General features: G+C 48.1%; 2 protein-coding genes across 45 annotated transcripts in view; both read right to left on the reverse strand.

Annotated features, from left to right (window-relative positions):
• CAMK2G (calcium/calmodulin dependent protein kinase II gamma) overlaps window positions 1-5,940 on the reverse strand; it is a 57,441-nt gene extending 51,501 nt beyond the window's left edge. For 38 of the 40 annotated variants that reach the window (XR_014825725.1, XR_014825722.1, XR_014825719.1 and 35 more), the window contains exons 1-2: window positions 5,791-5,910; window positions 4,309-4,403 (exon numbers count right to left, since the gene is read on the reverse strand). Coding sequence is in view for 25 of the 40 variants with exons in the window: in XM_021072119.2 (XP_020927778.1) it covers window positions 4,309-4,403; window positions 5,791-5,855 (160 nt within the window). In the remaining 15 variants the exon portion in view is untranslated. 40 annotated transcript variants of the gene reach the window in all.
• A 775-nt stretch (window positions 5,941-6,715) lies between these two features.
• LOC102160869 (uncharacterized) overlaps window positions 6,716-25,427 on the reverse strand; it is a 107,674-nt gene continuing 88,962 nt past the window's right edge. The window contains exons 3-5 of one of the 5 annotated variants that reach the window (XR_014828158.1): window positions 22,877-23,036; window positions 12,891-13,008; window positions 9,599-9,767 (exon numbers count right to left, since the gene is read on the reverse strand). Coding sequence is in view for 1 of the 5 variants with exons in the window: in XM_084997387.1 (XP_084853513.1) it covers window position 9,767 (1 nt within the window). In the remaining 4 variants the exon portion in view is untranslated. Of the gene's footprint in view, window positions 9,768-12,890; window positions 13,009-22,876; window positions 23,037-25,427 lie in introns of all 5 variants that reach the window. The other 4 variants (XR_014828159.1, XM_084997387.1, XR_014828161.1 and 1 more) reach the window with 4 other exon arrangements.

Below are 25,427 nucleotides of genomic sequence, written 5' to 3' on the forward strand. Positions count from 1 at the left end.
CTTCTGGTGGCCAACATGCCACAATACCAGTCACTCAGCCACTCAGCTTGCCATAGTCTGGGACACAAACTGACACCCTAATATGAGGACTCAGAAGGAGGCCCCTAATCACAGAACAGCCCATGTGCACAGATGGCCACATACCGGCAGAGACACCACCTGGAGAAGGCCCAGCCAAGGTGTGTCTGGTAAATCTCAGAAAGCATGGCAGGAGCAACTGTCACAGCTGTCACTGATTTTAGGTGGCATTTCTTAAAGTGTGGCTCAGGAACCAGCTGCATGAAATTCACTAAGGCACTTGTTAAAAATGTAGATTCTAGAGTTCCTGCTGTAGCACAGTGGGTTAAGAATCCTACTACAGTGGCTTGGGTCACTGTGGAGGCCTGGGTTCAATCCCCAACCCGGCCAGTGCATTTAAAGGATCCTGTGTTGCTGTAGCTGCAGCTAGGATTCAGTCCCTGGCCTGGGAACTTCCATATGCTGCAGGTGGGGCTTAAAAAAAAAAAAAAAAAAAAGCAGATTCTGAGGCTCCACCCTAGACCTCCTGAATAGAATCTCTTTGGCTAGAACCCAGGAATCTGCATTTTTAACCAGTCTTCAAGGTGATCCTTCTGCACACTAAAATTGAAAAATCACTGCTTAGAGACAGCCCCAGCATTGCCCGAAAGGCCATTTATGACAGCAAAGGAAGAATCATAAGCTGCACTGCCTTCCTATATCTCCCACCTGTCCTATTCCCCAAGCACAGGTCTTTAACCTCATCTGTCCTTCCTATAGCTGTGTCAGGCCTACAGCAGTTTCGTGGATCAGAAAGGGGGAACCCAATCCAGCACCAGGGAACAAGGGTTCCAGCAACCTGGCTATGAGTTTCCTGAGAGCCAAAGCCAAGAGGTAAACAGTCTGGTTACAGAGTCTTCTTAACCCATTCATTCAACATGTACAGGAGGTTCAGTATGTATCAGGCATTTTGCTGTATGGGTATGTAACAGTCCCTGTCCACACAGAAATAAAACAGATATGGTTCCTACCCTGACCCCCTAGGTCCTCAGCAAGAGGAAAACTTCTGCTTACATTTACCTTCAGTAGAAATTTCTTCACATGGGTTATACAGATTAAGTAAATAAAGCAAGTGCTGTAACAGATTTCATAATATTGTTTCTGGTAGCACCTCTTAGTAAGGCTAAGTACCCCATCATAGTGAAAACAACTGGAATTAGATACATGGTCCAAATAGAGAAGTTTCTTATGATGTGAACAGCTCAAGGATAAATCTTAAACTAGGAACAAGAAAGAAAGGACCATTTGCCCTTCAACTGTAGCAATACGGGAAATGCTTTGGATATAAGAAAGAGAGTGGGATATAAAATGTTATGCTCCACGAGGTGAAAATCTATATGCATATGAATAAAGATAAGAAGGGAATATGAAGATTTAAAAATAAAAAAAGACATAAGGGCTCAGGCTCCTCGGGGAGGGGGTGCTCTTAAATCTTAAAATAACGACTTATCATTGCCATCACCTGGCCCACTATCTCCTGCATCCAAGCCTATTTTAAATGCCTCCTTCAGCCTAGCTGGGAGCTAAGCTTGGAAACATGGGCTCCCTTAAGAGCCCCAACTCCACACCTATTGCTGTTCCAAAACAAATGGAGTGATGCTAGGTGACATTAATGACTCTACTACATAGACAGGCCCGCAGACAAAGACAGTGCTCAATGCACAGCCACCTTTGTGGGCCCTTGAGGCCACAATGACAAGAGCAGAGCAAAAGAAAGATGCCCATCTAGAGCTGACCCCCCAGAAGACCAGGTGATCGCTCCCCACGACTCCTGGGCCACCTCACCACGGATGCCAAGGAGAAACAGCACGATAGTCCTTCTCCTTTGCTTTGTAGCAGAGAATCATAAACAAGAAAGAAAATAGACAGGCAGGGAGACTCAGCAAACACAGCAAGCTCCTTCAGATCCTTGTGGAGGACCCTGGTGGGCCCAGCACACTCCCAGACACAGAAATCCAACACCTACGGATCCCTAGACAGACAGACAGCGATGAGTGAAACCCAGTCCTAGCTGCTGCACCTTTATAAAATATACAGCGTAAACTGAGAGGCTGCAAGGAAGCCACGGCCTTCACTTCCTAACCCCATGGGCATCAGCCTAGTGGGCACCCTGGCCCAACCCTCCCCAGGAGCTCACATCCCCCACACCCACATGTACAGCACAGCCCCCAGACTGCTCCCTCCATCTCCAAGACAACACCTTCCCACTCTCCCAACCTCCCAACAGTACTGGCACTTCCACACTCCTGACCTCTCTTGTTGGCATCTGTGCCTATCAGCCAGGACCAGGCCTCTGTCCCAAAGTTAACTTGGCACAGAGGCCACAGAACAGAACTCCAGTTTTGGCATAACCATCTCAAGAGAGGGGGAGCTGCTTGCTGCCTGAGGCATAGGATCTTATACAAGAATCTTCTTCTTGAGAAAAAAAAAATCAAAGAGAAATGAAACCTCATCCAGTTTGAGCAGGAAAAGAAAGACAACAGCTGGGAAAGATGGGACAAGGTTGAAAGAAGGTGAGGTCTGGAAAGGGACAGGATCACACAGGTTAGGGAAGTTCAGATGGGTGGAGAAAGAGTAGAAAATGACAGCCCAAGGCAGGCAGCTCCACAAAGTCACCACACCAGCTATCCTCATCTCAGAGTTCAGCTCCCAGCTGTCCTCCCTCCCTTGCCCCTGGGTCAGAGGACACTGGTGAGATGAGGAAAGCAAAGCATTGCATCATTAACTGAAGACATCAGACACCAACCAACCCCATTTCTGATGCACCAGGGCTATGCTGTGTGGGCACAGGGAAGTATCCATTCTCAAACTGTCGTCCCTGCCTGCACCCTGCATCCTTGGCCAAAGGATGTCTGCCAAAGAGCCCAGCCCACCACACTGTTCCCCCACCCCATGGGAGGAGGGCATCTGACTGCCCACATATCTCTATGGCAACCATCGCCTCCAACTCAAGGTACCCAGAGAGAAAGAAAACAAATAAGTCAACTTAATAGCCAATGTAAAGGAACAGTGAGAGATGGGGGCTGGGAGGGAGGCAGCAAGACAACCCCTGCTTGTGGGGATGGAGAGGCCCGCCTAGCCAGGAGGCAGACAGAGCCTGCTAAACAGGTCCCGGAATCATTGACAATATGACAGAAGCCCACTGTCATTTATAGCTTCTCCAATGCTTAGGGACATCTATTGTATCTCTTAACCCAGAGACGCCCAGATCATTACTAGCCATGGCCCATATCTTCCTCATGGCATCCGTCCTGGCTCCTAATATACTTACGGCATCCTATTGCCTGCTCTTAATTCTTTTCTCTGAGTCTCATAACCTTTGTCCCCGTGCTGCACCCTGCAGCCCTTGATGACCTGACCCATCCACATACCTCCATGCTCACCACACCTGTTCACAGAGCACTCCACACACTGATAGGTCTATACCTATCAGATGAGGTGACTTTGGCAAGCACCCAAAAACAAGGTGCAGGGAGTGTAGGTTCAAGGTGTGAAAGACAGGGCCTGACCCTCCCAGCCTAGGTACTTGGGAGGATCTCACAAGCCAGGCTCTCAGGCCTGACTTCACAATCCTCAAATCCCGAGGCCATGCTGCTCCCACCCAGACCAGCCCACTGAGATTTCCAGATCATGAGGCATCACCCTCCACCCAGGACAGACTGCATCTGCTGCTGCACCACCAACTTTGTAATTTGATCAAAAAAGCAATCAAGTTCATCTGGCAGGATTTGTTCCCGAGAAGCCCTCGCCAGAAGCAGCCTCCCCTGATGTTTACAGATTCCCTTCCCTTGGGAGTCTGTTCTGCCGCCTGGTGGGCAAGGGGAGGCTGGCTTTGTCAGAGCTGTTCACTTACTGCATTTCCATCTTAAGTCACCAGTGGGGCACAGGGACTAGGACAGGTCTGGAGTGACTACCACTGACCCAAATACAGAGACTCCAAATGCCCCAAATGTAAAGCTCTCCATGCAAAGCCACCTACCACTTCCCTTATCCTCTCCCTCCATAAAAACCAAACTCATTTGAGCCTTCAGGCACCATTTTCCCCTAAAGAAAGCTACATCTCTTACATCTTCATTCTCTTCTACTTGGTCTCCATACAACTTCTTGTCTGGTTTCAAAGTCTACCCACCCCGAAATACCAACTCTTCTCCAAGTGCTAAAACACACAATCCCCAACTCCTGGAGCATCTTTAGAAGAATCCATAACCCTTGGAGGCACCCCAGGGAGAGGCCAAGATGGGGAATACTCACCCCGGGCAGATAACTTCTTGGTATTGATGATTTTTGCTGCATATTCCTGCGTGGAGGTTTTCTTCACACACCTGCGGACCACAGAGAAAGCACCCCTGGAGGGAGAAGAGGGAAAGAACTGGGACACGGAGCAGAGCAGAGAGACACAAACACACTTCAGATCTGAGGACAGCTTTGCTCCCATCACCAGACTTTAGTCAAAATAACACACACACACATCAGCATAGTGACTATCACCATGGGTGGTGACTATCACCAACCAACATGGGGCAGAAGGATGTGGCCTCTGCGGGACACTCCACAAATGTGGGTGGAGGACCACCCTACTCTCATGCCCACATCTAGCCGCTGGGCAAAGCAACAGCCCTAACCTCAGGCTGTGCGTCAAGAGCTGGTGGGAGATGCATAAAACACACACCTGCTGCTTCTCAGACAGCCCTGCAGTCCCAGCCAACAGAACCCGGAGAAGGGAAGAGACCCTGCCCTTTTCTCAGCAGAACAGTCGAGGGTAGGAGAAGAGATTAATTAAAAGAGGGTATAATCCCCTGAGAGAGAAATCTTCCTCAACCATGGGGGAAGGTGAGGAAAGTGAGGCTCAAATCCCCCTCAACCGGCTTCACCCCACTGCGTTTACCGGCTCAACAGACAGCAGGGAAAGAGGGAGTCCAGCTGTGGGTTTCAGACATCAACAGCTCCCCTTCCCCATGACATTTCCCTCTATGTCCCCCCCTCCCCCGAATAGGAGCTCGCACTCTCCAGCTCTGGAAACGTCTAGGGGGGCGGGCAGGGCGGGGGCTGCAGTGGCCGGGCTCGGAGCCGCGGGGTGGGGTGGGGGGGGACCGGGGCTGCTGCAGCGGCCAGCTCAGTGCGGAGGGGAGGGGGATGCTGCGGCTGCGGCGCGCGGCTCCCGGGACCACTGCAGGGATTGGGGGAGGGGACTGGGGTGCTGCAGCACTGCCCAGCAGCGGGGCTGGGATCCTGGAAGCGGCAACAGCCGGGGGCGGGGCTGGGCACCAAACATCCCCCCACACTCCGGCACCGCAGCAGGGTTAGAGCTGCAGGGCCGGGGAGGGTCCTGAGCGCCAGGCGAGTGGAACATGGGACAGGATGCTGAGTGAGCTCGTGAACAGGGTGGGGAGGGGGCAGTGAGCAGGCGGGGTCGGGATGTGGGGTGCCTGAAGGGTGAGGGAGGGGCGGGGCTGGAGGGCGCCCAGGAGCGGTCCAGGGGCTGCAGTCTCCGCGGCAGCGCGGGGTGCAGCAGCCCGGGCAGCTGCTGCTGCAGGGCGCGGAGGGGACTGCGGGGCAAGGAGCTGGGGGCGAAGGGGCCCCCAGAGGCGGCTGGCGGGAAAGGCTGGGGGTGGGGCAGGCCGAGGGGGCGCTGCAGCGGCCGGTGCAGGGCGGGGGGGCGGGGCGAGGAGCCGCATAGCGCCCGGGCGGCTAGAGCAGGGTGGGGGGCCCCGGCCGGCGGCGGGCGGACCGTACTTGCCGAGCTCCTCGAAGAGCTGGTAGTCGTCGGTGAAGCGGGTGCAGGTGGCGGTGGTGGCCATGCTGGCGGGCGGGCGGACGCGGCGGTGCAGCCCGCGCCGACGTCGGTGCACAGTCACCGCCGCCCGGCCGAGGGAGCAAGAGGAGGAGACGGGGCTGAGCCCGGCAGCACCGCGAGACTTTACCGGGGAGAGCGAGGGAGGGAGGAACACCCCCGCGCCGCCCGCCCGCCCCGCCCCCAGCCCCGCCGGCCCCCCGCCCGGCCCCCGGACCGCCCCCGGGGAGGGGCCTCCCGCCGCGGGCCCCGCCCCGCCCAGGGAGCTGCCGGAGCTGGGCTGTGATCGCTGGGGAGTAAAGGGGATCGCGGGGCGGGGGTCTCAGTCCTGGGCTACCTACCCAGGCGGGGCTGAAAGGTTCGCGACCTGTGGGCTAGTCCCAGGGCAGACCCTACAAGTGCTCAGAATGTGCGTGCGAGTGTGTGTGTGTTGGGAGGATGCAGAGGTCTGGCCCATTGAGTTCTCTGGCGGGTCGCTACGCACGGGTCCTAAGCCCCGAGTCCGGCTCACACCATGTGGGGAAAGAGCCAAGGTCAAAAAGCAGGTTTTAGACAGCACACTCACGAAGCGCCCCCAGTCTGTGCAGAGCCAGCTCTCAGCTGCCTTCCCTCGGGAAGCTGACAGTCTAGACTTGTGTAAGCATCAAGGCCATTATTAGATAAAACCTTTCAGGCACGGTTTGTTCAGGGAGACCAGGCCAGAGCCAAGGATGCAAGTGGAACTCTGCCTTCCTGCACTCCAGTCTTAGAGAAGAGAGAATGTTCTCTCCTGCCAGCAATGAAAGGGATGAAGTGGGAACCATGTAGAAAAGGTTTTGTGTGCTGTGGGCTAGAAGAGCAGGTGGAAGGAAGGAGAAAATAGCCCCATTTTTTTGCAAGCACCCTTTATTTTTATTTTATGGCACTCATCACATTGTGTAATGATATGTTTACTGCTGTGAGAGGCAGTAGAGCTAGAGCATGGCTGTCTGAGGGAACTCTGGGGTAAGACTGCCTGGCTTGGATTCCTGGGCAACTCACTGATCAGCTATGTGACATTAGAAAAGTCACTTTCTAATTTGCTTCAGTTACCTTATCTGAAAACTGATAATAAAGAATAATAGTAACTAACTACCTCACAGAGTTTGGAGTATTAAAAGGACTAAATCACATAAAGTACTTAGAATAGTACCTGATACCTAATTAGAACAGTGGTAGCTATTTGTTTAATATTTGCTGTCTCACTGAATTGTAATAGGGCAGGGCCTCTGCCTCCTTCACCACTGTATACTTAGATCCAGACCCTCAGTAAATATTTGTGAATGAGGCTACTTTTTGGGGCTCTGGCAGGAGTTACCATCCCTTTCTCTTTCCCCATTGTCAGAGGATGGTAGGACTGAGGCACATAACTGTCTTAGTGGAGGAGAAACAGGCTGGGCAGGTTCCTGACCTGCCCGGGCAGCTGTACCCCAAGTCAGAGGCCAGCTCCTGCTGGGCAGGGCAGAGCTCAGCTCAATGCTGCAGCTCAGTCTGAATTACAGGGGACTCCCCCTGGGAGTCAGGCATCCCAGTTGACAGGCTGGATCACCCAGAGCAGACAACTGAGAGGCTGAGAGGCATCCTAGCCTCCTCCTAGGCTGCTTCCCTGAGGGGGTGGGTGGAGCAAAGCTCCCCTGGAGGGTTCCTCTCTTCTCACCCAGCTGCCCTTGGAGCTGGTCTGAGAACCAGACTGCCCAGTGGAGGCAATTAAAGGGATATGAGAGGTAAAGCACTAACTGATTGCCTGGGAGGAGGGTAGAGAGCAGAAGAAAAGGGTTGAGGTGACAATATCATGCCCCACCCCTTCCCAGGGCAACAGGAAATAAAGCGCTGGGGAGTAGGGCCACTTCCTATCTTGAAGCACCTGGGTAAGGGCCTGGTTCCAAGTCCCAGTGTGTGGCAGGGCAATGAGATTGTGTACATGAGGATGACAGTAAATCATCCACATTAAGGGCAGAAGCAATGGCCAGCCTTCATGTCTGCACTCCAGTAACAGGGCCTGCATATTAGTTAGTCATCAATGTGCCCTTCCTGAGCCCTCAAGGCAACTTGGTTCCTGACCTCCAGATGCTGAAACTTTATATTCACTAATGTAAGGTGGAGTGAGAAGATACAGAGAGGTCAGAACAAGCAGAGACCAGGGCTGCCGTGGAGGGCCCTAGGCTGTCCCAGGGGAAAACAGAAAAAACAGGACTACAACCCTGACCTGTTCCCAACTGAGAGTAAGAGTTTTACCACCTCACCTCTCAGGAAGTTCCTGTGTGGGGCAGCAGGTTACGGATCTGGTGTTGCCAAGGCTGTGACGCAGGTCACAGCTGCTGCACAGGTTTGATCCCTGGCCCAGGAACTTCCACATGTCTCGCCTGCAGCCAGACCACCCCTTGACCCCAAATAACCAAAAACAAGTACTACCTCACTCCCCCCCGACTCCTGCCACTCTCATCAGCTCAGACTCCAATGTGGCCACAGTGGCCATTTGGAGCCTACAGATACCTTTGTGTGTACACACAAACACACCCTGACAGATACCCTCCTTGATCCCCATAGCTGTAGCACCCACACAACCTCCAGCCACCCCACAGCAATTACCGGAAGCCTACATATAAATAATAACAAGTTCACCAGCTTCCTGCGCATCAGTATCTATGGTAACCTCCCAGGGTCCGAGAGTTTCGATGTTCTGTTACAGCCAGCCCCTGGGGAGCACCAGCACTCAGGCCATGCCCATAGTGCAGGGAACAGGGAATTACACAGGACGTGGATGCCCTGATAATCACCAGAGGGGCCTCACTAGGTGGACGCTTCCGTCATTCTGCTGATCTTTCTCCTGGAAGGCTCTGAAAATTACACCATGAGTCTGCCCCCGAATGAAAGACGCTTCCCTCCCTGATTTTGGAATATAATTTTAGAGTATAAAAGTACTTACTTTTCCGAGTTGAGTGAAATGGAGCAGTTGAAAGCTAGGGTTTCTTTTCACTAAAGTAGAGTTGCTTTACAATATTATGATAGTTTCAGGTATACACCAAAGTGTTTTAGTTATATATATATTTTTTTCCAGATTATTTTCCATTATTGGAGTTCCTGTCGTGGCTCAGTGGTTAATGAATCCGACTAGGGACCATGAGGTTGTGGGTTCGATTCCTGGCCTTGCTCAGTGGGTTAAGGATCTGGCATTGCCGTGAGCTGTGGAGTAGGTCACAGATGTGGCTCGGATCTGGCGTTGCTGTGGCTCTGGTGTAGGCCAGCGGCTACAGCTCAGATTAGACCCCTAGCCTGGGAACCTCCATATGCCAAGGGAGCGGCCCTAGAAATGGCAAAAAGATGAAAAAAAAAAAAAAAGAAAAAACATTATTCTCCATTATTATAAGATATTAACTCTAATTCCCTGTGCTATACAGTAAATCCCTGTTGCTTATCTATTTTATGCATAGCAGTGTGTATCTGTTAATGCCATACTCTTAATTTATCCCTTCCCCCCCCCGCCTTTTCCCTTCGATAACTTTAAGTTTGTTTTCTATGTCTCTGAGTCTGTTTTTTTGTCAAGAAATTCATTTGTATTATCTTTTAGATTCCACATACAAGTAATATCACATAATATTTGTGTTTCTCTGTCTGACTTGCTTCACTTAGTATGATAATCTCCAGGTCCATCCATTGTTGCTGAAAATGGCAGTAATTTCATTCTTTTTACTGCTGAGTAATACTGCATTGTATATAAACACCACACCTTACCTTTTTTTGGGGGGTGTCTTTCCCATGGTACGTGGAAGTTCCTGGGGCAGGGAATGAACATGCACCACAGCAGCGACAATGCGGGGGATCCTTCACCCACTGTGCCACCAGGCACCACTCCTATAACTACATCTTCTTAAACCAATCATCTGTTGATGGAACCAATCATCTGTTGATGGACATAAAAGTGACATATTTAAACGCAAGAGGAATGACACTCTTGGAAACAATGAATAGTTACTTGCTTGTTAGGGGATTTGAAGAGAATTCAATCTTGTACTGGCAAGGAGTTTTTATTTTATTTTATTTATTTATTTATTTATTTATTTCGTCTTTTGTCTTTTTTGTTGTTGCTGTTGCTATTTCTTGGGCCGCTCCCGCGGCATATGGAGGTTCCCAGGCTAGGGGTTGAATCGGAGCTGTAGCCACCGGCCTACGCCAGGGCCACAGCAATGTGGGATCCGAGCCGCGTCTGCAACCTACACCACAGCTCACGGCAAAGCCGGATCGTTAACCCACTGAGCAAGGGCAGGGACCGAACCCGCAACCTCATGGTTCCTAGTCGGATTCGTTAACCACTGCGCCACGACGGGAACTCTATGGCAAGGAGTTTTTAAATCCGTATTTTAAATTGACAGAACCATAGGAGTCACATGGTCATGCCCCAGCAGCTGCTTAATATATTGAGGTTCCATGTAAGAGCTGGTTGAATAAAAGAGTCTCTGGCTAAAGAAAAGAGTCCCTGAAAGAAGTTCGAAACCCACTGGACCCAATGGCTTCTGAGGTTCCCTCCAACTCTATGACTAGTTTTGGAGATTTAGGGGAGATGAGGTCATGGCCTTTCTCCAAGGACTCTGAGAAAATGTTTTGTGGTGAGGCATTTGAAACTAGTGAGAAGAGGTGATAATGGAGATAAGAAACGAGAGAGACAAGTGAAAATTTTAAGTAATCCCCAAACTAGGAGGGGCTAAAGGATGCTCCTCTCTGCCCTGGAAGACACATCAAATCATAACCACGCACAGAAAAGCAGATAAGTCCTACCCCCAGTGAGAACAACTCCCAACCAAGACATTGTCTTTAGTGGGAGTGTCTTCCCATTCCTCCTGTGTCTAAGAGCTGAAAAAAAAAGGGTTAAAAACCACAGATTAAATCAGTGACTATGGCATTTCTTAAAAGAGAAGCCAAGGTTTTTAAAGTGAGGGGCTGAACTCCTACTGGGCATGGGGGCTGAGATTTTGGGGTGAGAGGCTGAGAATATTTGGGGTGAGGGCTAAAGCTTTGGTGTGAGGAACCCGGGAGTTTATAAGAGAGTCTGAGATGCTGGGGGATGAGCTGAGCACAAAATTTCAGGGGAGTTTCAGGTGATTTGTGAGGAGCCTAGATATTTGGAGTGAGGGGTGGAAGGGCTGGCAAGGAGCAACTCTCTTCCATTTTCCAGCTAGAGGGCTGGTTCTGAAGGGCAATCTGACCCTCAAAGTCCAGATCAGGGCTCCCTCTGTCTCTCAGCCCCTCCACCATCCCCCTAGAGAGACCATGTGCTCCTTGAAGACAAAGGGTACCGGATTTTTCTCCCTGTATCCTTAACACCTAGCACAAAGCCTGGCATGTAGAAGGTGCCCAATAGTTATTTATGGAATGAATGAAGTATTGGCGAAAGGGGCTGAGATATCTGGGATGAAGAGGCACTGGTGGAGAGGTGACAGAGCTGTCATCATAGGAAAAAGGGAGGAACTGAAGTGAGGCGCTGGCTGCCTGGGCATGTGGGGCCCCCTGGTGGGCAGACTTGAGGTCCACAGGGTGCTTAAAGGGAGAGACAGGAAAAAAGAAAACAATAAAAATCACAGTCACAGCTAAGCTTTAGGGAGAGCTTGCTACAAGCAAGGCACAGGCACTAAGCCCTCAACATAAGCTGTTTAATTTAACCATCTTCACCGCCCTGTGAGTATAGTCGCCATCAACCTCATTTTACAGAAGAGGAAACTAAGCTTAGAAAGGTAAAGTAGCTCGCCAAAGGGCAAAGAGCTACTCTGGGGTAGAGCTGGGAGAATGTGATTAGAGGGAAGTGAATAGAAAGAGATATGGGGGAGTAAAGGCCTTGGGGATTCAATTCAGACGTGTGCATGCCACCAACAGGATCTAGATTAGAATCTTAAACCCAACCTACATTTTTTAAATAATTGGTTTCAGATCCTTTTTATGTGTGTGTATGTATACATATGTGTGTGTATGTATATATGTGTGCATGTGTGTATGTGTATGCATGCATGTATGTATTTTTGGCTGTACCTGTGGCATGTGCAAGTTCCCAGACTAGGAATCAAACCTGCACCACAACAGCAACCCAAGCCACTGCAGTGACAATGCTGGATCCTTAACCTGCTGCGCCAGAGGAGAACACCCCAACCCACATTTATCCCACTGTAGGCCTGGTCCTGAATCCAGGCACTCACTCAGAGGGGAACTCACCAATTCATTCATTTCTTCATTTTATCGAGTTCCTCCCCTGTTCCAGTCACTTGGGGGTCATAAGAGAACAAAATTCCCACTTTCATGGAATTTATATTCTCAGAGGCAGATGATGAACTTAGAAAGAGATCATTTTATTTTTTGGTCTTTTTTTTTTTTTTTTTTTTTTGCCATTTCTTGGACTGCTCCCCTGGCATATGGAGGTTCCCAGGGTAGGGGTCAAATCAGAGCTGTAGCTGCCGGCCTACGCCAGAGCCACAGCAATGTGGGATCCGAGCCGTGTCTGCAACCTATACCACAGCTCCCGGCAACGCTGGATCCTTAACCCACTGAGCAAGTCCAGGGATTGAACCCTCAACCTCATGGTTCCTAGTTGGATTCGCTAACCACTGAGCCACTACGGGAACTCCAAGAGGTCATTTTAGACTAAAGTAAGTTCTATAGAGAAAATAATGGGGCAGAGAGTGAGGATGGGGAGGAACAGAGAATTCCTTTAGCTAAAGTTCTCAGACTTGGCTTCCCTCAGACAATGATTTTCAAGGGAGGCTTAAGTGATGATAAGAAGGTGGTCATTTGAATATCTGGCACAAGAGTATTCCTGGAAGAAGGGAGAGCAGCAAAGGCCTGAGATAAAAATATTCGAGGGGTGGAAAGAAGGCTGGTATGGTGGACAAGAGTGCAAGTAAGTAAGTGGAGAATAGGATGTAGAGCCCTAATAAACCCTACTGTCCTGGTACAACCACCCTAGTGCTCCTTCCACAAGGGCAGGCTGCTGCTGTGCTTTCAGGCATGAGACTCGAAACCCCAGCTCAGTGTGAAAAGATACCTTGATCAAGGGTGGACATAAATCTGGGCCTGAAGCCAGGAGCAATGCTGTTCCTTGGATACCACAAATAAGGGTGGTGGAGATGGACACAGGATGACCTCTCGGTGCTCTGGGGGTTCTGCAGAAATAGCCAAGGTTGTTACTCAGCTCACCTGATGTACAACAAAGCCAATCTACTGACACGGAGTTGTGGTGAAGGACGGTACAGTATTTATTTCATGATGCCAAGCAGGGAGAATAGACGACTCATGTGCAAAAGACCTGAACTCTTCAGGGGCTTTCAGGGAAAGCTTTTAAAATTTTTTTTTAATTAAAAAAATTTAATTTTTTTTTTCTTTTTTGGCTGCCCTACAGTATAGGGAGTTCCCAGGCCAGGGGTCAGGTCTGAGCTGCAGTTGTGACCTATGCCACAGCTGTGGCAATGCTGGATCCCTTAACCCACTGTGCCTGGCCAGGGATTGAACTGGTGTCCTGGTGCTGCAAAGATGCAGCCAATCCTGTTGTACCATAGAGGGAACTCCAGGGAAGGGTTTTTAAAGGCAACTTTAGGGGTGAGCTTAAGGACTTACTTCTAATTGGTTGGTGGTGTGGTAATAGGGTAATGTTTTGGGAATCTCAGGTTATCAAACCTCTGGTGTCTAGGGCTTACGGTCAGAATGCAGTCACCGTCTTCTACCAGGGTGGTGGTGGGGTGGTCTTAGTTTGTGTAGAACAACTCAAAGATATGAATCAGATTGCTATCTACATTCCTTCAGGAGGAACCAGGAGGCCTATGACTATTCTAACCACTAATGGCTTGAATCTGCTCTCTGGAACTTAGGCTTCCCTAAGTTTAGCCTAGGAGACTGAAATTTTTTTCTATAAACTAGAAACAAGGGACATGAAGGAACTCATACCCATGAAGGCCCCGGAGTCCTGTTCAGTTTCAGTGTCCCTTCAGTCCATTTAGACAGTTATCTCCCCCTAATGGGTAAGCTTCAGTCCTAACTCTCTCTATTTCTTTTTAGGGCCGCACCTGCAGCATATGGAAGTTCCCAGGCTAGGAGTTGAATTGGAGCTGCAGCTGCTGGCCTACGCCACAGCCACAGCAACAGCAACACAGGATCCGAGCCTCGTCTGTGACCTACACCACAGCTCATGGCAGCCCTGGATCCTTAACCTACTGAGCAAGGCCAGGGATTGAACCTTCATCCTCATGGATACTAGTCAGGTTCTGAGCCATGACAGGAACTCCAATCCTAACTCTTACAGATATAAATAGTTTCTGCCTTCAAGGAGATTTACCCAGTGGGGACAAGGAGATAAACACGGTAATAAAACAATGGTACAAAACAAGAGATTAGTACCATAGGACAAAGAGCTGCTCGAATCACATTTCCCCCCACTGCCTATCCTCCAGTTCTCTGCTCAGGTGTCACTTTCTGAGGGTAGCTTTCCCTGGCCTCTTGACCAGGTCAAGTCCCTGTAATGACAGTCTCTATTGTTCTATCCACTGCTTCTTCAAAGCACTTTTTGTCCCGGGTGTAATCTTCCATGTGTTTGTGTGACAATAGCCCTCTTTTGTGCAAGGTGTTTATGTTCATTCTGGGGCATCCTCAGTGTCTAAAGTTCCTGGGGCAGGAGTTCCTTGGTGGCTCAGCAGGTTAAGGATCTGGTGTTACCACTGCTGTGACTCTGGTTACTGTTGTGGCAAGGGTTCAATCCCTAGCTTGGGAACTTCTGCATGCTGTGGGCACAGCCTCCTCTCCCCACCTACACCCCCCCCAAAAATAAAATTCCCAGGGGCATAGTAGGTACTTGGTAAATGCATGGAAGTTTAAAGAAAAGTACTAGGGGACTTTTAAAGGAGGAGAAATCAGATCAGCTGGAATAATCAGAGAAGACTGAATGGAGGAGATGGAAGAAGGGAAAGGATATTGGCAGATGGAGGTGCAGGTGAGGGGGCATTGTGGGTAGAGAAGAGAATGAGAATCAGGCCCTGAGATGCTGAGGGCTTGGCAGGTGTTTGGGATGCTGGGTGGTCAGGGGACTTGGAGGGGAGGGATGAAATGGAGAGAAACAAGACATAATGCTGGGGGCCAGTCAGGTGTGAATAGTGTCTCCTGAGGGTGGGCTAATGGGCCAGGTAGGGATGGATCTTAGGAAGGACCAATGTCAACTTCTGGTCTCCAGATCAGGTCCCAAGGCTCTTAGATGCCAGACCTGAGCTGCAGATCATTGCACACCAGATATTCCCACTTGAATATCCTGCTGTTTCCTCCACCCCTGCCCCAAATGCAACATGATCCAAATCCAAATTAAGCAAAATGAGAGGCCGTATAGCATGGTGGTTAAGAACACTGAAGCTGAATCCTGGCTCTGCCTCTTACTAACTGTGGGAGACTGCAAATCACATAATTTCTCTGTGCCTCAGTTTTCTCTACAAAAATAGGGATTATAAAAAATAGCACTGACCTAATAAGGTTTTATGAGGAGTACATTGCTAGCATTATTATTAGTAGTACATTAGAAAAGTAAAGCAATACTTTGCACAGTAAGGGCTCAATAAATACTAACTACTATAATTATTCCTTGCTACCTTTAACCAGTTTTCTTCTCCATTTTTTTTGGCTCTGACAATGACAGGACTGTCCTGCCAACAACCTAAGTTCAGAATCTTGGAATCAAATTTGACTAATTTCACTTCTCACTTAGCGGGCAGAGGTGGGTTTGAATTCTGCCACTTACTAGTTATGTGAATTCTGCCACTTACTAGTTATGTGACCTAACTAGTTACTTAAACTCTCTGAGCTGAATGTTCCTCATCAGGAAAATAAAGATGTTGTAAATTTCGCTATAGGGTTGTTACAATAATTTCATGATAATATGTATAGGTTAATGGCTCAATACCTGATGCTAAATAAATGGTAGTTGTTATTATCATCCTATGTATCGTCAAGAACTAAAACCAGTAAAAGTTTTTCCCCTTAAAGATCTTTGGATCCATTTTTTCTTTTCCATTTCTCTCCTGCCATCCTAAATTAGGCCTACCTCACCCTCCAGAGTTACCGTAGTAGCTGTCCAAACTTTACCAACTATATTTTATATCTTTTCTTCCTCCCTCCCTCCCGCCCTTCTTCCTTCTTACCTTTCTTTTTCTTCTTCTTCTTTTTTTTTTTTTTTTTTTTTTTTTGTATTTTTAGGGCTGCACCTGAGGCATATGGAGGTTCCCAGGCTAGGGGTCGAATTGAAGCTGTAGCTGACCTACGCCACAGCCACAACAATGTCAGATCTGAGGTGTGTCTGTGACCTATATCACAGTTCACGGCAACACCGGATCCTTAACCCACTGAGCGAGGCCAGGGATTGAAACTTCGTCCTCATGGATGCTAGTCAGATTCATTTCTGCTGAGCCAAGATGGCAACACCCCTTTCTTTCTTGAACTATTAATTGAACACCTACACTTTGCAGGGCGCTGTCTCAATGCTGAGGGTAGGGCAGTGGATGAAATGGATGTTGTCCCTGCCCTGAGGAAGCCTACTTGTAGTGAAAGGGACACACTGTAAACAAACAAATATTTAGTGTGTCAAGGGGTGCTAAGTGCTATGAGGAAAATTAAAGCAGGAAAGGTGCTGGAAGTGCTGTTTAATACAGGGTGATCAGGGAAGGTCCCTCTGCCACGGCCAACATAGATGCAGAAATCTGAAGGTAATAATATCACTTTAAGTAGGTCACATCTTTGCTGAAATATTGTCTCCTTCAGAATTAAGTATGGACGCTCATGTATAACTTTCTAGGCCCTTTGTAATTCTAGTCATCTATGTAACCCCGTGATTTAGTACCACTCCCAGAATGGTGCCCAGCTTCTGCAGACATGCTCAACATGCTTAAGAATGTACACCATCCAATTAATAGTACTTATCTCCGATAGTGGTATTACTATGATCATTTTCCCTTAAATGTGCTTTCTAAATTTTTTATGATGAACTTGTACAATGACAACAACAATAGTGCCATATTTTCTCCTTCCTATCACCTGATTTTAATCTTCATATAACCCTGCAAGGTAAATTATATTATCCCTATTTTACAGATGAGAAAAATGAGGTAAGGGAGGGAGCACTAATCCTTGGAACTCAGCTCTTGAAATGTTTGGAACCTGATTACAAGCTTGCTGTTTGATTTTTTAAAATTTTAGTCTTGCCTTCATAATTAGATCATAGGCTTCTTAAGGGCTGAGCCCTTGTCTTATTTTTTTAGCTCCCTCCCCTCTCTCATGCTTTTATCAGAGTACTACGTATGGGTGCTTTTTAATGAGTTGGTCTGTTGGATGGCTGGTCAAAGGTTCTGATATGATCCATTATCTTGCGAGTGGTGCCATCTTGCATGCTCTTGACCTTGGGTCCAAGGATGGAGAACCTGGAGATCCTGGGGGCAAAGAGGTGGGAAGCTGGACCTCCACCCTCAAAAGGGCAGTGATTCTGCTTGTCCACTAGAGGCCGCGGTAGGCCCGGCTTTAGAGAGCCTGCCAGGTTGTGGATTACACAGCTGACCCCACCCCAGGAGTCATTGCCAACAGCAAGACTGTCCTAGAACCCAAGGCTCCAGAGAAGACCTATCAGTGTCCCTGGCTTCTGTTTCTTCCACTAGATCATCAGATTCCCATACTTGGAATGAGTTAGCTCTAGAATAAAAATTGCTGATAGCAGCTATGTATAGAGCAGAAAGGTACTGGTAAATTCCAGATGCCCCTGAATTAGCCAAGTCAAGGACCGTGTATGGAGCATCCTACAAAGTGCCTGCTCTGTACCATGTAGCATGCCAGGCTTTGGGACTAGCTCAGTGAACAATATAGACTCTGTTCCTGTCCTCCCAGCTCTTATGATCTAAGGAGGTACACAGACAATTAAACCTAAAACCTAAAATAAGCTGCTGAGGAGTTCCCATTGTGGTTCAGTGGGTTGCGAGCCTGACTAGCATCCAAGAGGATGTGGGTTCGATCCCTGGCCTTGCTCAGTGGTTTGGGGATCTGGTATTGCCGTGAGTTGCCCTAATCCTAACCCTAACCTAACCTGCCATGAGGTAGGGGTGACCTACCATTGAGTAGGTCACAGATACAGCTCAGATCCCACTTGCAGTGGCAGTGGCATAGGTCAGCAGCTGCAACTCCAATTTGACCCCTAGCCTGGGAACTTCCATATGCCAAAGGTGCGACCCTAAGAAGCAAAAGGTAATAAAATAAAAAATAAGCTGCTGACATGATATCTATTGCAGGGGTAGTTTTCCTTGCCTCTCATTCACTGTGGATCATCCCCTGTGTTATCTACCTGCTCTAGAGAAATGAAATAGAGACAAGAAGCAGAGAGTAGAAACTTTGCCTACATTTGGAGAATCGCTGCAGGGCCCCCTCCTCTCGAGGTAGAAGGCTTCCTGATGGCCCTAGGCAAACATGAGGGTGTCTGGGGTTGGGGTCGGTGCTGGGGGCAAGGAAGTACCAGGCCACCTCATCGCAGCTTTTCTGCTCTCCTTTCTCCAAGCAGCCTGGGAGTTTTGCTTGGAAAGGGAAGTAGATTCTCCAGATTGTGGGATGTGACCCAGACTGCTGGCTTTCTCACTGCTTTCTCTTTACTCTCTTTTCTTCATTTCTTATCCTCAGGCTATTAGTCAGTCAATATATCTATCAGATGAATAGTATGACAAGGGCACTTTTTCTTTTTTTTTTTTTTTTTTTTTAACCCTGAGCATAAGATTAAGGAAGTTACAATGGAGCTGAGGAGCTATCTAGAGAGAAGGGTAGAGATGGGCATTCACACAATGCAGCATTTTGATAAGTGCAAACTAGTAGCTGTAGACTGGCATTGCCAGGGGTTGATGCCTGGGGGTTGAGGTGGTCTGGAGAAACTTCCTTCCTGGACAGAGGAACCAGGGCCTTCTAGGACAAGCCCTCAATCTGCTTCATGGAAGGGGTGTCCTCAGAGAAGAGGGAGAAGGGTGAGCCACCCCTGTCCCTGAGCCCAGCTGTTCATTCCGCTGTGCCTGGGCAAGGGCTCAGAGGCCCATGTGCTCAACATTCCTGAGAAGTGGCTTCTGAGTCAGAGCCCCAGAAACAGCTGAGGCAGCTTCAGGCTGGAGTCTTGGCTCTCTTCTCCCCCTTTCTGTCCAAAAGCAACTCCCTCCCCAGCTATTTGGATGTGACTGGAAACCCAAGCAGGGATCTGGGTAGGAACCTGGCTCAGCCAGTCCATAAAATGTATTTGATCCCTGCATCCCCTTCTGGGCTACAGCCCTCACATGTGCCCAATGTCCCCTGTGCCAGGAAGTCCAAGCGGTGAGAGGGAGACTCACCCTAGGCCTACAAGTCGCAGCTCCCAATGCAGCCATTGTTGGGCTGCCTCTGGAAAGGGGGTCATAACTGGAACTTGGCTTGAGTTAGGACAGCAGCATTCCCCAGGCAATCTGCCAGTGCCTCCTCACTGCCTGGGTGTGGGGCCCAAGACATGCCAGGGCAATGCCAGAGAGCTGACTCAGGGGGCAGCAAGATGGAAAGAGAAAAACCCTTCGTACTTGCCAGTTAAGAAAGACGATGAAGCTGCCCTGACGCCTGCTGTGATCACCCTGTAGTGCCAGACCACCCACAGGATCTGGGGTGGGTCCACTCCTCAGCCACTGATCCATGAAGCCCCACATTTCCTGAGGCCACCAGCTGAAGGCCAAGGCTTCCCCTCTCTCCCTGAGCTCCCCTCATGCTACAGAAACCTCTAGCTGAGCAGGTCTAGATTCCCAAACCCCCTTCTGCAATTGATTCAGGCCCTGCCATTGTCCCTTTCTTAAGACTATGACCTTGGGCAAGTCACTTACTTGGGTGAATATTAGATTCCTTATATTTAAGGTGGGACAAATAATACCCGCCTGCCTCATAGGATAGTAGTAAGGATCAAATGAGATCAGGTCCATGAAGGTAGCATATACAATAAAGCACATTTATAATAAGGTATTATTATTGTCATGGTTTTTCCTGTGATAGGAATTACAGCCACTGGCCCTTGAACCTCAGAATCTTCCTCCTTGCTTCTTTTGTCAGACAAGTTGCTCAGAAACCAGAGCTGGATCCTAACCCAGTTCTGAGCCTCAGAAGCACTGAGCTCTTCTGCCTGGTGCTGTGGTGCCAACTCAAGGAAGCAGCCCCCGCCACCCCAGCTCTGTTAAACCTGTTCTTCCCCTTCTAATCAGACTCCCTCAGTCCAGTTTGCTTGCAGTGATGACAAAGGAACTTAAAATAGCACAGGCTCTATAACCACTGCTGGAGACGGCTTGGGGCACGAGGTGCTGCTTCTCACCTGTGGGCCTGTTCAGGCATCCCAGCCAGGTGCAGCCCTCTACCCTCCAGGGTCTGGCATGTCTTCCTCTGGGAAGCACCGGGATGACAGTGCCTCCAGTCAGCACTTGGGGTGCCTGAATTGGATGACTACCAAGAAAACCGGCTTGGCTAGAAGTGCCAGGGGTGGGGGCTCAAGGCTTCTCCCAAGAGCGCTTCATAACTACACTCTTGGCATTTCTCCTTGTGCCAAGTAAGCTGGACTAAGATCACGCAGAACAGCAGCTATCTTGTGGCTCCAGGGAGGGTGGCTGACTAGGAGCCAGATGAGTCTGATTCGGAGGGCCCTGCAGCTAGCAGGTCCTGGCTTGTCACTCTCGCTGCAGAACCAGTTTGGTGTAGGCGGCTGCTGGGTCTGGCTGGCTCAGAGACTTCCCCTGGAGCCTTCATGTGACTTACGCTGGTGGGAGTGGGGGCTGCTGAGGGTGCATTCAAAAGAGAAGGCTTGCCGCAGGAAGCCGGGGTGGAAGCTGCCTGCCGCCTCCAGCAGCAGCAGCATAGCTGATCCCTTCTTAATTCCCTGTATTTTAATCGGTTATTTCCACTCAGCATGAATCTCCACCTTTACAACTTTCTCATGCAATTCTTTCTCAAACACCTTTCTCTAGCAAATGTGTTCCTTTCCTTGGGTGATTGCTGTAAGAAAGGCAGATGAAGTCTTAGCTTACATCAGGAATCCCAAAGTGATAGTCTGCTGGCCAAACCCAACCCTTCAACCTATTTTGGTTGACATGTACAATTTTAACTGGGAACGCTTCACAGAAAACAAAAACCCAGTTTTCAAAAACATTTTTTTTTTCAACATTTGGTGTCCTTAGGTTGGTTTCACCCAGAAGCAGTCCCTGAAACAAGGCCTTAGTTGTAAGTAGTTTTTTTGGAAGGTGATCCTAGGAAAGTCCACTTAAGGAGTGGGGAAGGCGGGCAGGGGAAGGAAGGGATATGGATAAGTTATAAGGGAAACTACCTTATGGGCATCTGGAACTTCATCCTCTTGGCAAACTCAGGGGGACAGTGCAGAACACGTCTCAAAGTTATCTCACCTGAGCGGCAAAGGTATTAGTGTATTTATCCACCATCACTGGTTGGGAGCTGGTTGTTGGGAGTGTGGGGGAGGTGGGATAATGGTGATGGTAATTCCTGGGGAACATCAGCCTGCTGTAGAGCAGGGAAGAGTGGGCTCCAAAGCCCAGAAGCAGCTAGAACTGACAGCATCTACCATGATACGGAAGATCTAGCAAAACTCATCCTCAATTCCTACTCGGCAACAATTAGCAGTAGCTGAATAGCAGCAGTTGCCCTCTTTAAACAAGACCAGTCTGCCTTCGCCTCTACTCCCCACCCACCCCCAATGTCCTACACTAAACCTGCTGTACTCATTACATCACCTGCTTAGCCTCTGGGGTTTCTGTGTTTGTGAGCCCTGGTTTATGTCTCTATGAAGGCTATTCCACTGCAGCTGTCTCTGTTGCCTGTAAGTTGTTTCTTATTCTTATTTGCATCCCACAGGGAATGATTCCAAAAGATGTTAACTGACTTCTGTTTCTCTAGCCCTATACTCTGAATTAATTAATTCTCTGAGTCTTAGACCACCTTAGCTCCATGTTGTTCTTTTCTTTATCTTTTTCTTTTTAGGGTCACACCTGCAGCATATGGAAGTTACCAGGCTAGGGGCTGAATCAGAGCTGTAGCTGCTGGCCTATACCACAGCCACAGCGATGCGGGATCTGAGCTGCTTCTGTGAATGACACCACAGCCGACGGCAATGCCAGATCCTTAACCACTGTGAAGCCCAGGGATCGAACCCGCGTCTTCACGGATACTAGTCGGGTTCACTAACACGGCATCACCACGGGAACTCTAGTTCCATGTTGTTCTATGTGCTGAGTCAGAGCATGTACAATTGGCCCCAGTCCGGGGACTGACTGGGGGAGGCCCTTAGTTATTGCTTCAACATCTCCAACCTGATTTTCAGTTCCTAAAATGCACTGGGTTCATTTCTGCCTCAGATCAATTCCTCTGCCTAGAAAGTTCTTTCTTTCCCTTTATGATAGGCTAACTCATCTTCATCCTTTAGAACTTAGCTTAAAAGTCACTTTCTCAGTGAAGCCTTCCATATCATTCACCCCATTAGGTTATGTCCCTCCACCTGCCATTCTCACAGTGCACTATATTCCTCCTTAATGTATGTACAATAATTACATATGTGTTGGTATAATTTGTATTCACACTGGAGTCACATCAATGCAGTTAACTTGTTGCAAAACCAACTCTACACACTCAGCTGAAAGAGACAGAAACAAATTCCTTTATATAAAGTCACTTTCCACAATTAAAGACAGATCTTGACATTTGCCCCAGGATCACACCCAAAGCACAAAGAGAAATAGATGTTATTTCTTGGCTTTTTTGCTTCTAAATATCAAGGTCCTGGTGAATTAAGGGATTTTCAAGAATAATTTTGCAATCTTTGCTCATAATCTTATTTTAGAATCTACTATCACCCCCTACACACACACACACACACACACACACACACACATACACACACACACATGGAGAAGATGGAAATCCACTGTATTAGCTGCCTCTCCCTCTATACTGAAGCTCCATGAGGATAGATAACACACTTGCCTCTATCATTGCTGGATCCTTGGGTCTAGTGAAGTGGTGGACATGTAGTAAGTCCTTAATAAACCTTCATCAGATGGATGATGGATGATGGGTGATGGATGGATGGATAATGGAGGAGGGATGATCAGGACTGTGAGGACCAGTGTTGCGTAGGAGGCACCTGGAAATAGGATGATACTTAATGTGATGTAGCTACCTACAAGCTAGAGAGGAGAATGATGAAGGTAACGAAGTGGCTGAACTACTGCAGTTGAACTGTCTCCCAAAGACCTGTACTTCTACTGTAAATCCCACACTCTACTTTCCTCCAAACCAAGATCACTGGATTAGAGCCTTATCCCAGACAGTGCGGCTGCCTCTGAGTCACTGTGCAGCACTGCTATAGCCCTCAGGGCTGAGACAGGGCACTCCATCCGGCATGGATTATTAACCCAGATCAAAAATTCCACTCAGCCCCCTACTGTGACCCTGCTCATGACTCTCTCCCTACCCTAGCCCCAGGCTTTGCTTTGACCCAATTCCAACCCTAATCTTGATCATGATTTTTATTTTTAATTATTACAGTATAGTTGATTTACAGTGTTGTGCTAATTTCTGCTGTACAGCAAAGTGACCCAGTCATACATATATATATACTTTCCTTTTCCTATATTATCTTCCATCATTTGATCACAATTTTTTTTACAGCACTGGGGCCAGTCCTGACTCTGATTCGCATCTTGACCCTAACCTTGGCCCAGACACATCCTTGCTTCTGATCCTGAGTATACTACATGCCTGTGCTCTTTTGCTCACTGTTATTTACAGAGCTTGTGCACATATTATTTTATTTGATATTTACAACACTTTTTTTTTTCCTTCAGTTGAGAAAACTGAGAATCTGAAAAATGCCCCAGGTCACACAGCTAGTAAATCAGGGAGCCCAGATCAGACTCAGGTCTTCCTGCTCTAAATCCAGGGCTACAGGAGTTGGGGTTACTGAAGTTCCAGATGTGGTTCTCCATTGATCTTATGGCAAAGCAATCCTAGATAATCAAAGCCTCCAGGTACTAAGAGTAGTGCTGATAATTATAATTACCTTATCTTAACTAGGCAATTTCTTTGCAACAAGCAAAGTGCTAAGAAGCTCTCATACATTATCTTACTTCATACCCACTATGAGGTTACAGAGATCTGTTGCCCCATTTTATAAGAAAGGAAACCATGGCTTTTGGAGGTTAAGTAACTTGCTCAAGATCATGCAGCTAGTAAGAGGCAAGACAGAATTTGAACCCAAGTCTTGAACCTTTACAAAGAAATGAGATAGCGACAAGAAACAGCTATGAGTCTGGGTCCTGCCTCCATGTTCCCACCATACCTTTTGAGCTGTAGTACCAAATTCCAGAGTATTGTCTTTGATCACCAAAACTGGGTCAAAAATGAGTCAAGCCTTGGTATAACTGACTCACTGTGGTGTCTGTCAGCTCTATAAGGAGACAGGAAGCCTCAGAGGGCAACTGCCAGCTGACCACTGCAGAGTGGATGAAGGTCCCAGAAGCATCCACCACAAGCCCTGTGGTGGTTTAACATGGAAACCCACATGCCTTCCAAATAAAGACCCAGACTGAAGATTCATTTTAAAAATCAAACCTGCCAATCCCCACTTCTTTCTCCATACTCAGCTCTACACGCTAACAGGGCTCCATTTTGGTTAACTCCCCTGTCTTTCATCTCTGACTTCTACATTTTATCCATTTCCTTCCTGGATAGGTTTCTGTGTCTCCATCCCCATCTCAACTCAAGATTCTGAATATCTGTGATGCCACCTTTTCATAGTCTGTTTCTCTTGAATCTTATTCTCAATGCTTTGTCGATCCCTTTGTCATGGGACTACCCCACCACCACCCTGCAACTTTTTTTGTAAAATACACATAACATAAAATTTGCTAATTTAACCATTTTTAAGTGTACAGTTCAGTGGCATTAAGTGCATTCCCTTTATTGTGCAACCATTACCACCATTCATTTCCAGAAATTTTTCATCATTCCAACCAGAAACTCTGTATCCATTAAACAATAACTCCCCATAAGCCCTGGTAAACTCTGCTCTACTTCTGTATGGATTTGCTAATTCTAGGTACCTCATATGAGTGGGATCATATAATATGTAGCCTTTTGTGTCTGGCTTATTTCACTAAACGTTATGGAGGTTCATCCATATTGTTGCATGTATTAGGACTTCATTCATTTTTAAGGCTGAAAAATATTCCATTGTATGTCTATGCCACATTTGATTTATCCCTTCATCTGTTTATTGATGATTGGGTTGCTTCTATGGGTAATATGCATAATGCTGTTATGAACATAAGTGTACAAGTATCTGTTTAGTCCCTGCTTTCAATTCTTTTGGGTATATACCTAGGAGTGGAATCATATGGTAATTGTAGGTCTAACTTTTTGAGGACCTATCAAACTGTTTCCCATGGTGGCTGCATCATTTTATTCCTACCAACAACACACAGTGGTTCCAGTTTCTTCATATCCTCACTGACACTTGTCATTTTCCACTTTT

Source organism: Sus scrofa, chromosome 14 (assembly GCF_054392235.1).
Source record: "Sus scrofa isolate SSC_HxYL_T2T_F1_AM1 chromosome 14, Sscrofa_HxYL_maternal_Yorkshire_Landrace_v2.0, whole genome shotgun sequence".
NCBI lineage: Eukaryota > Metazoa > Chordata > Mammalia > Artiodactyla > Suidae > Sus > Sus scrofa.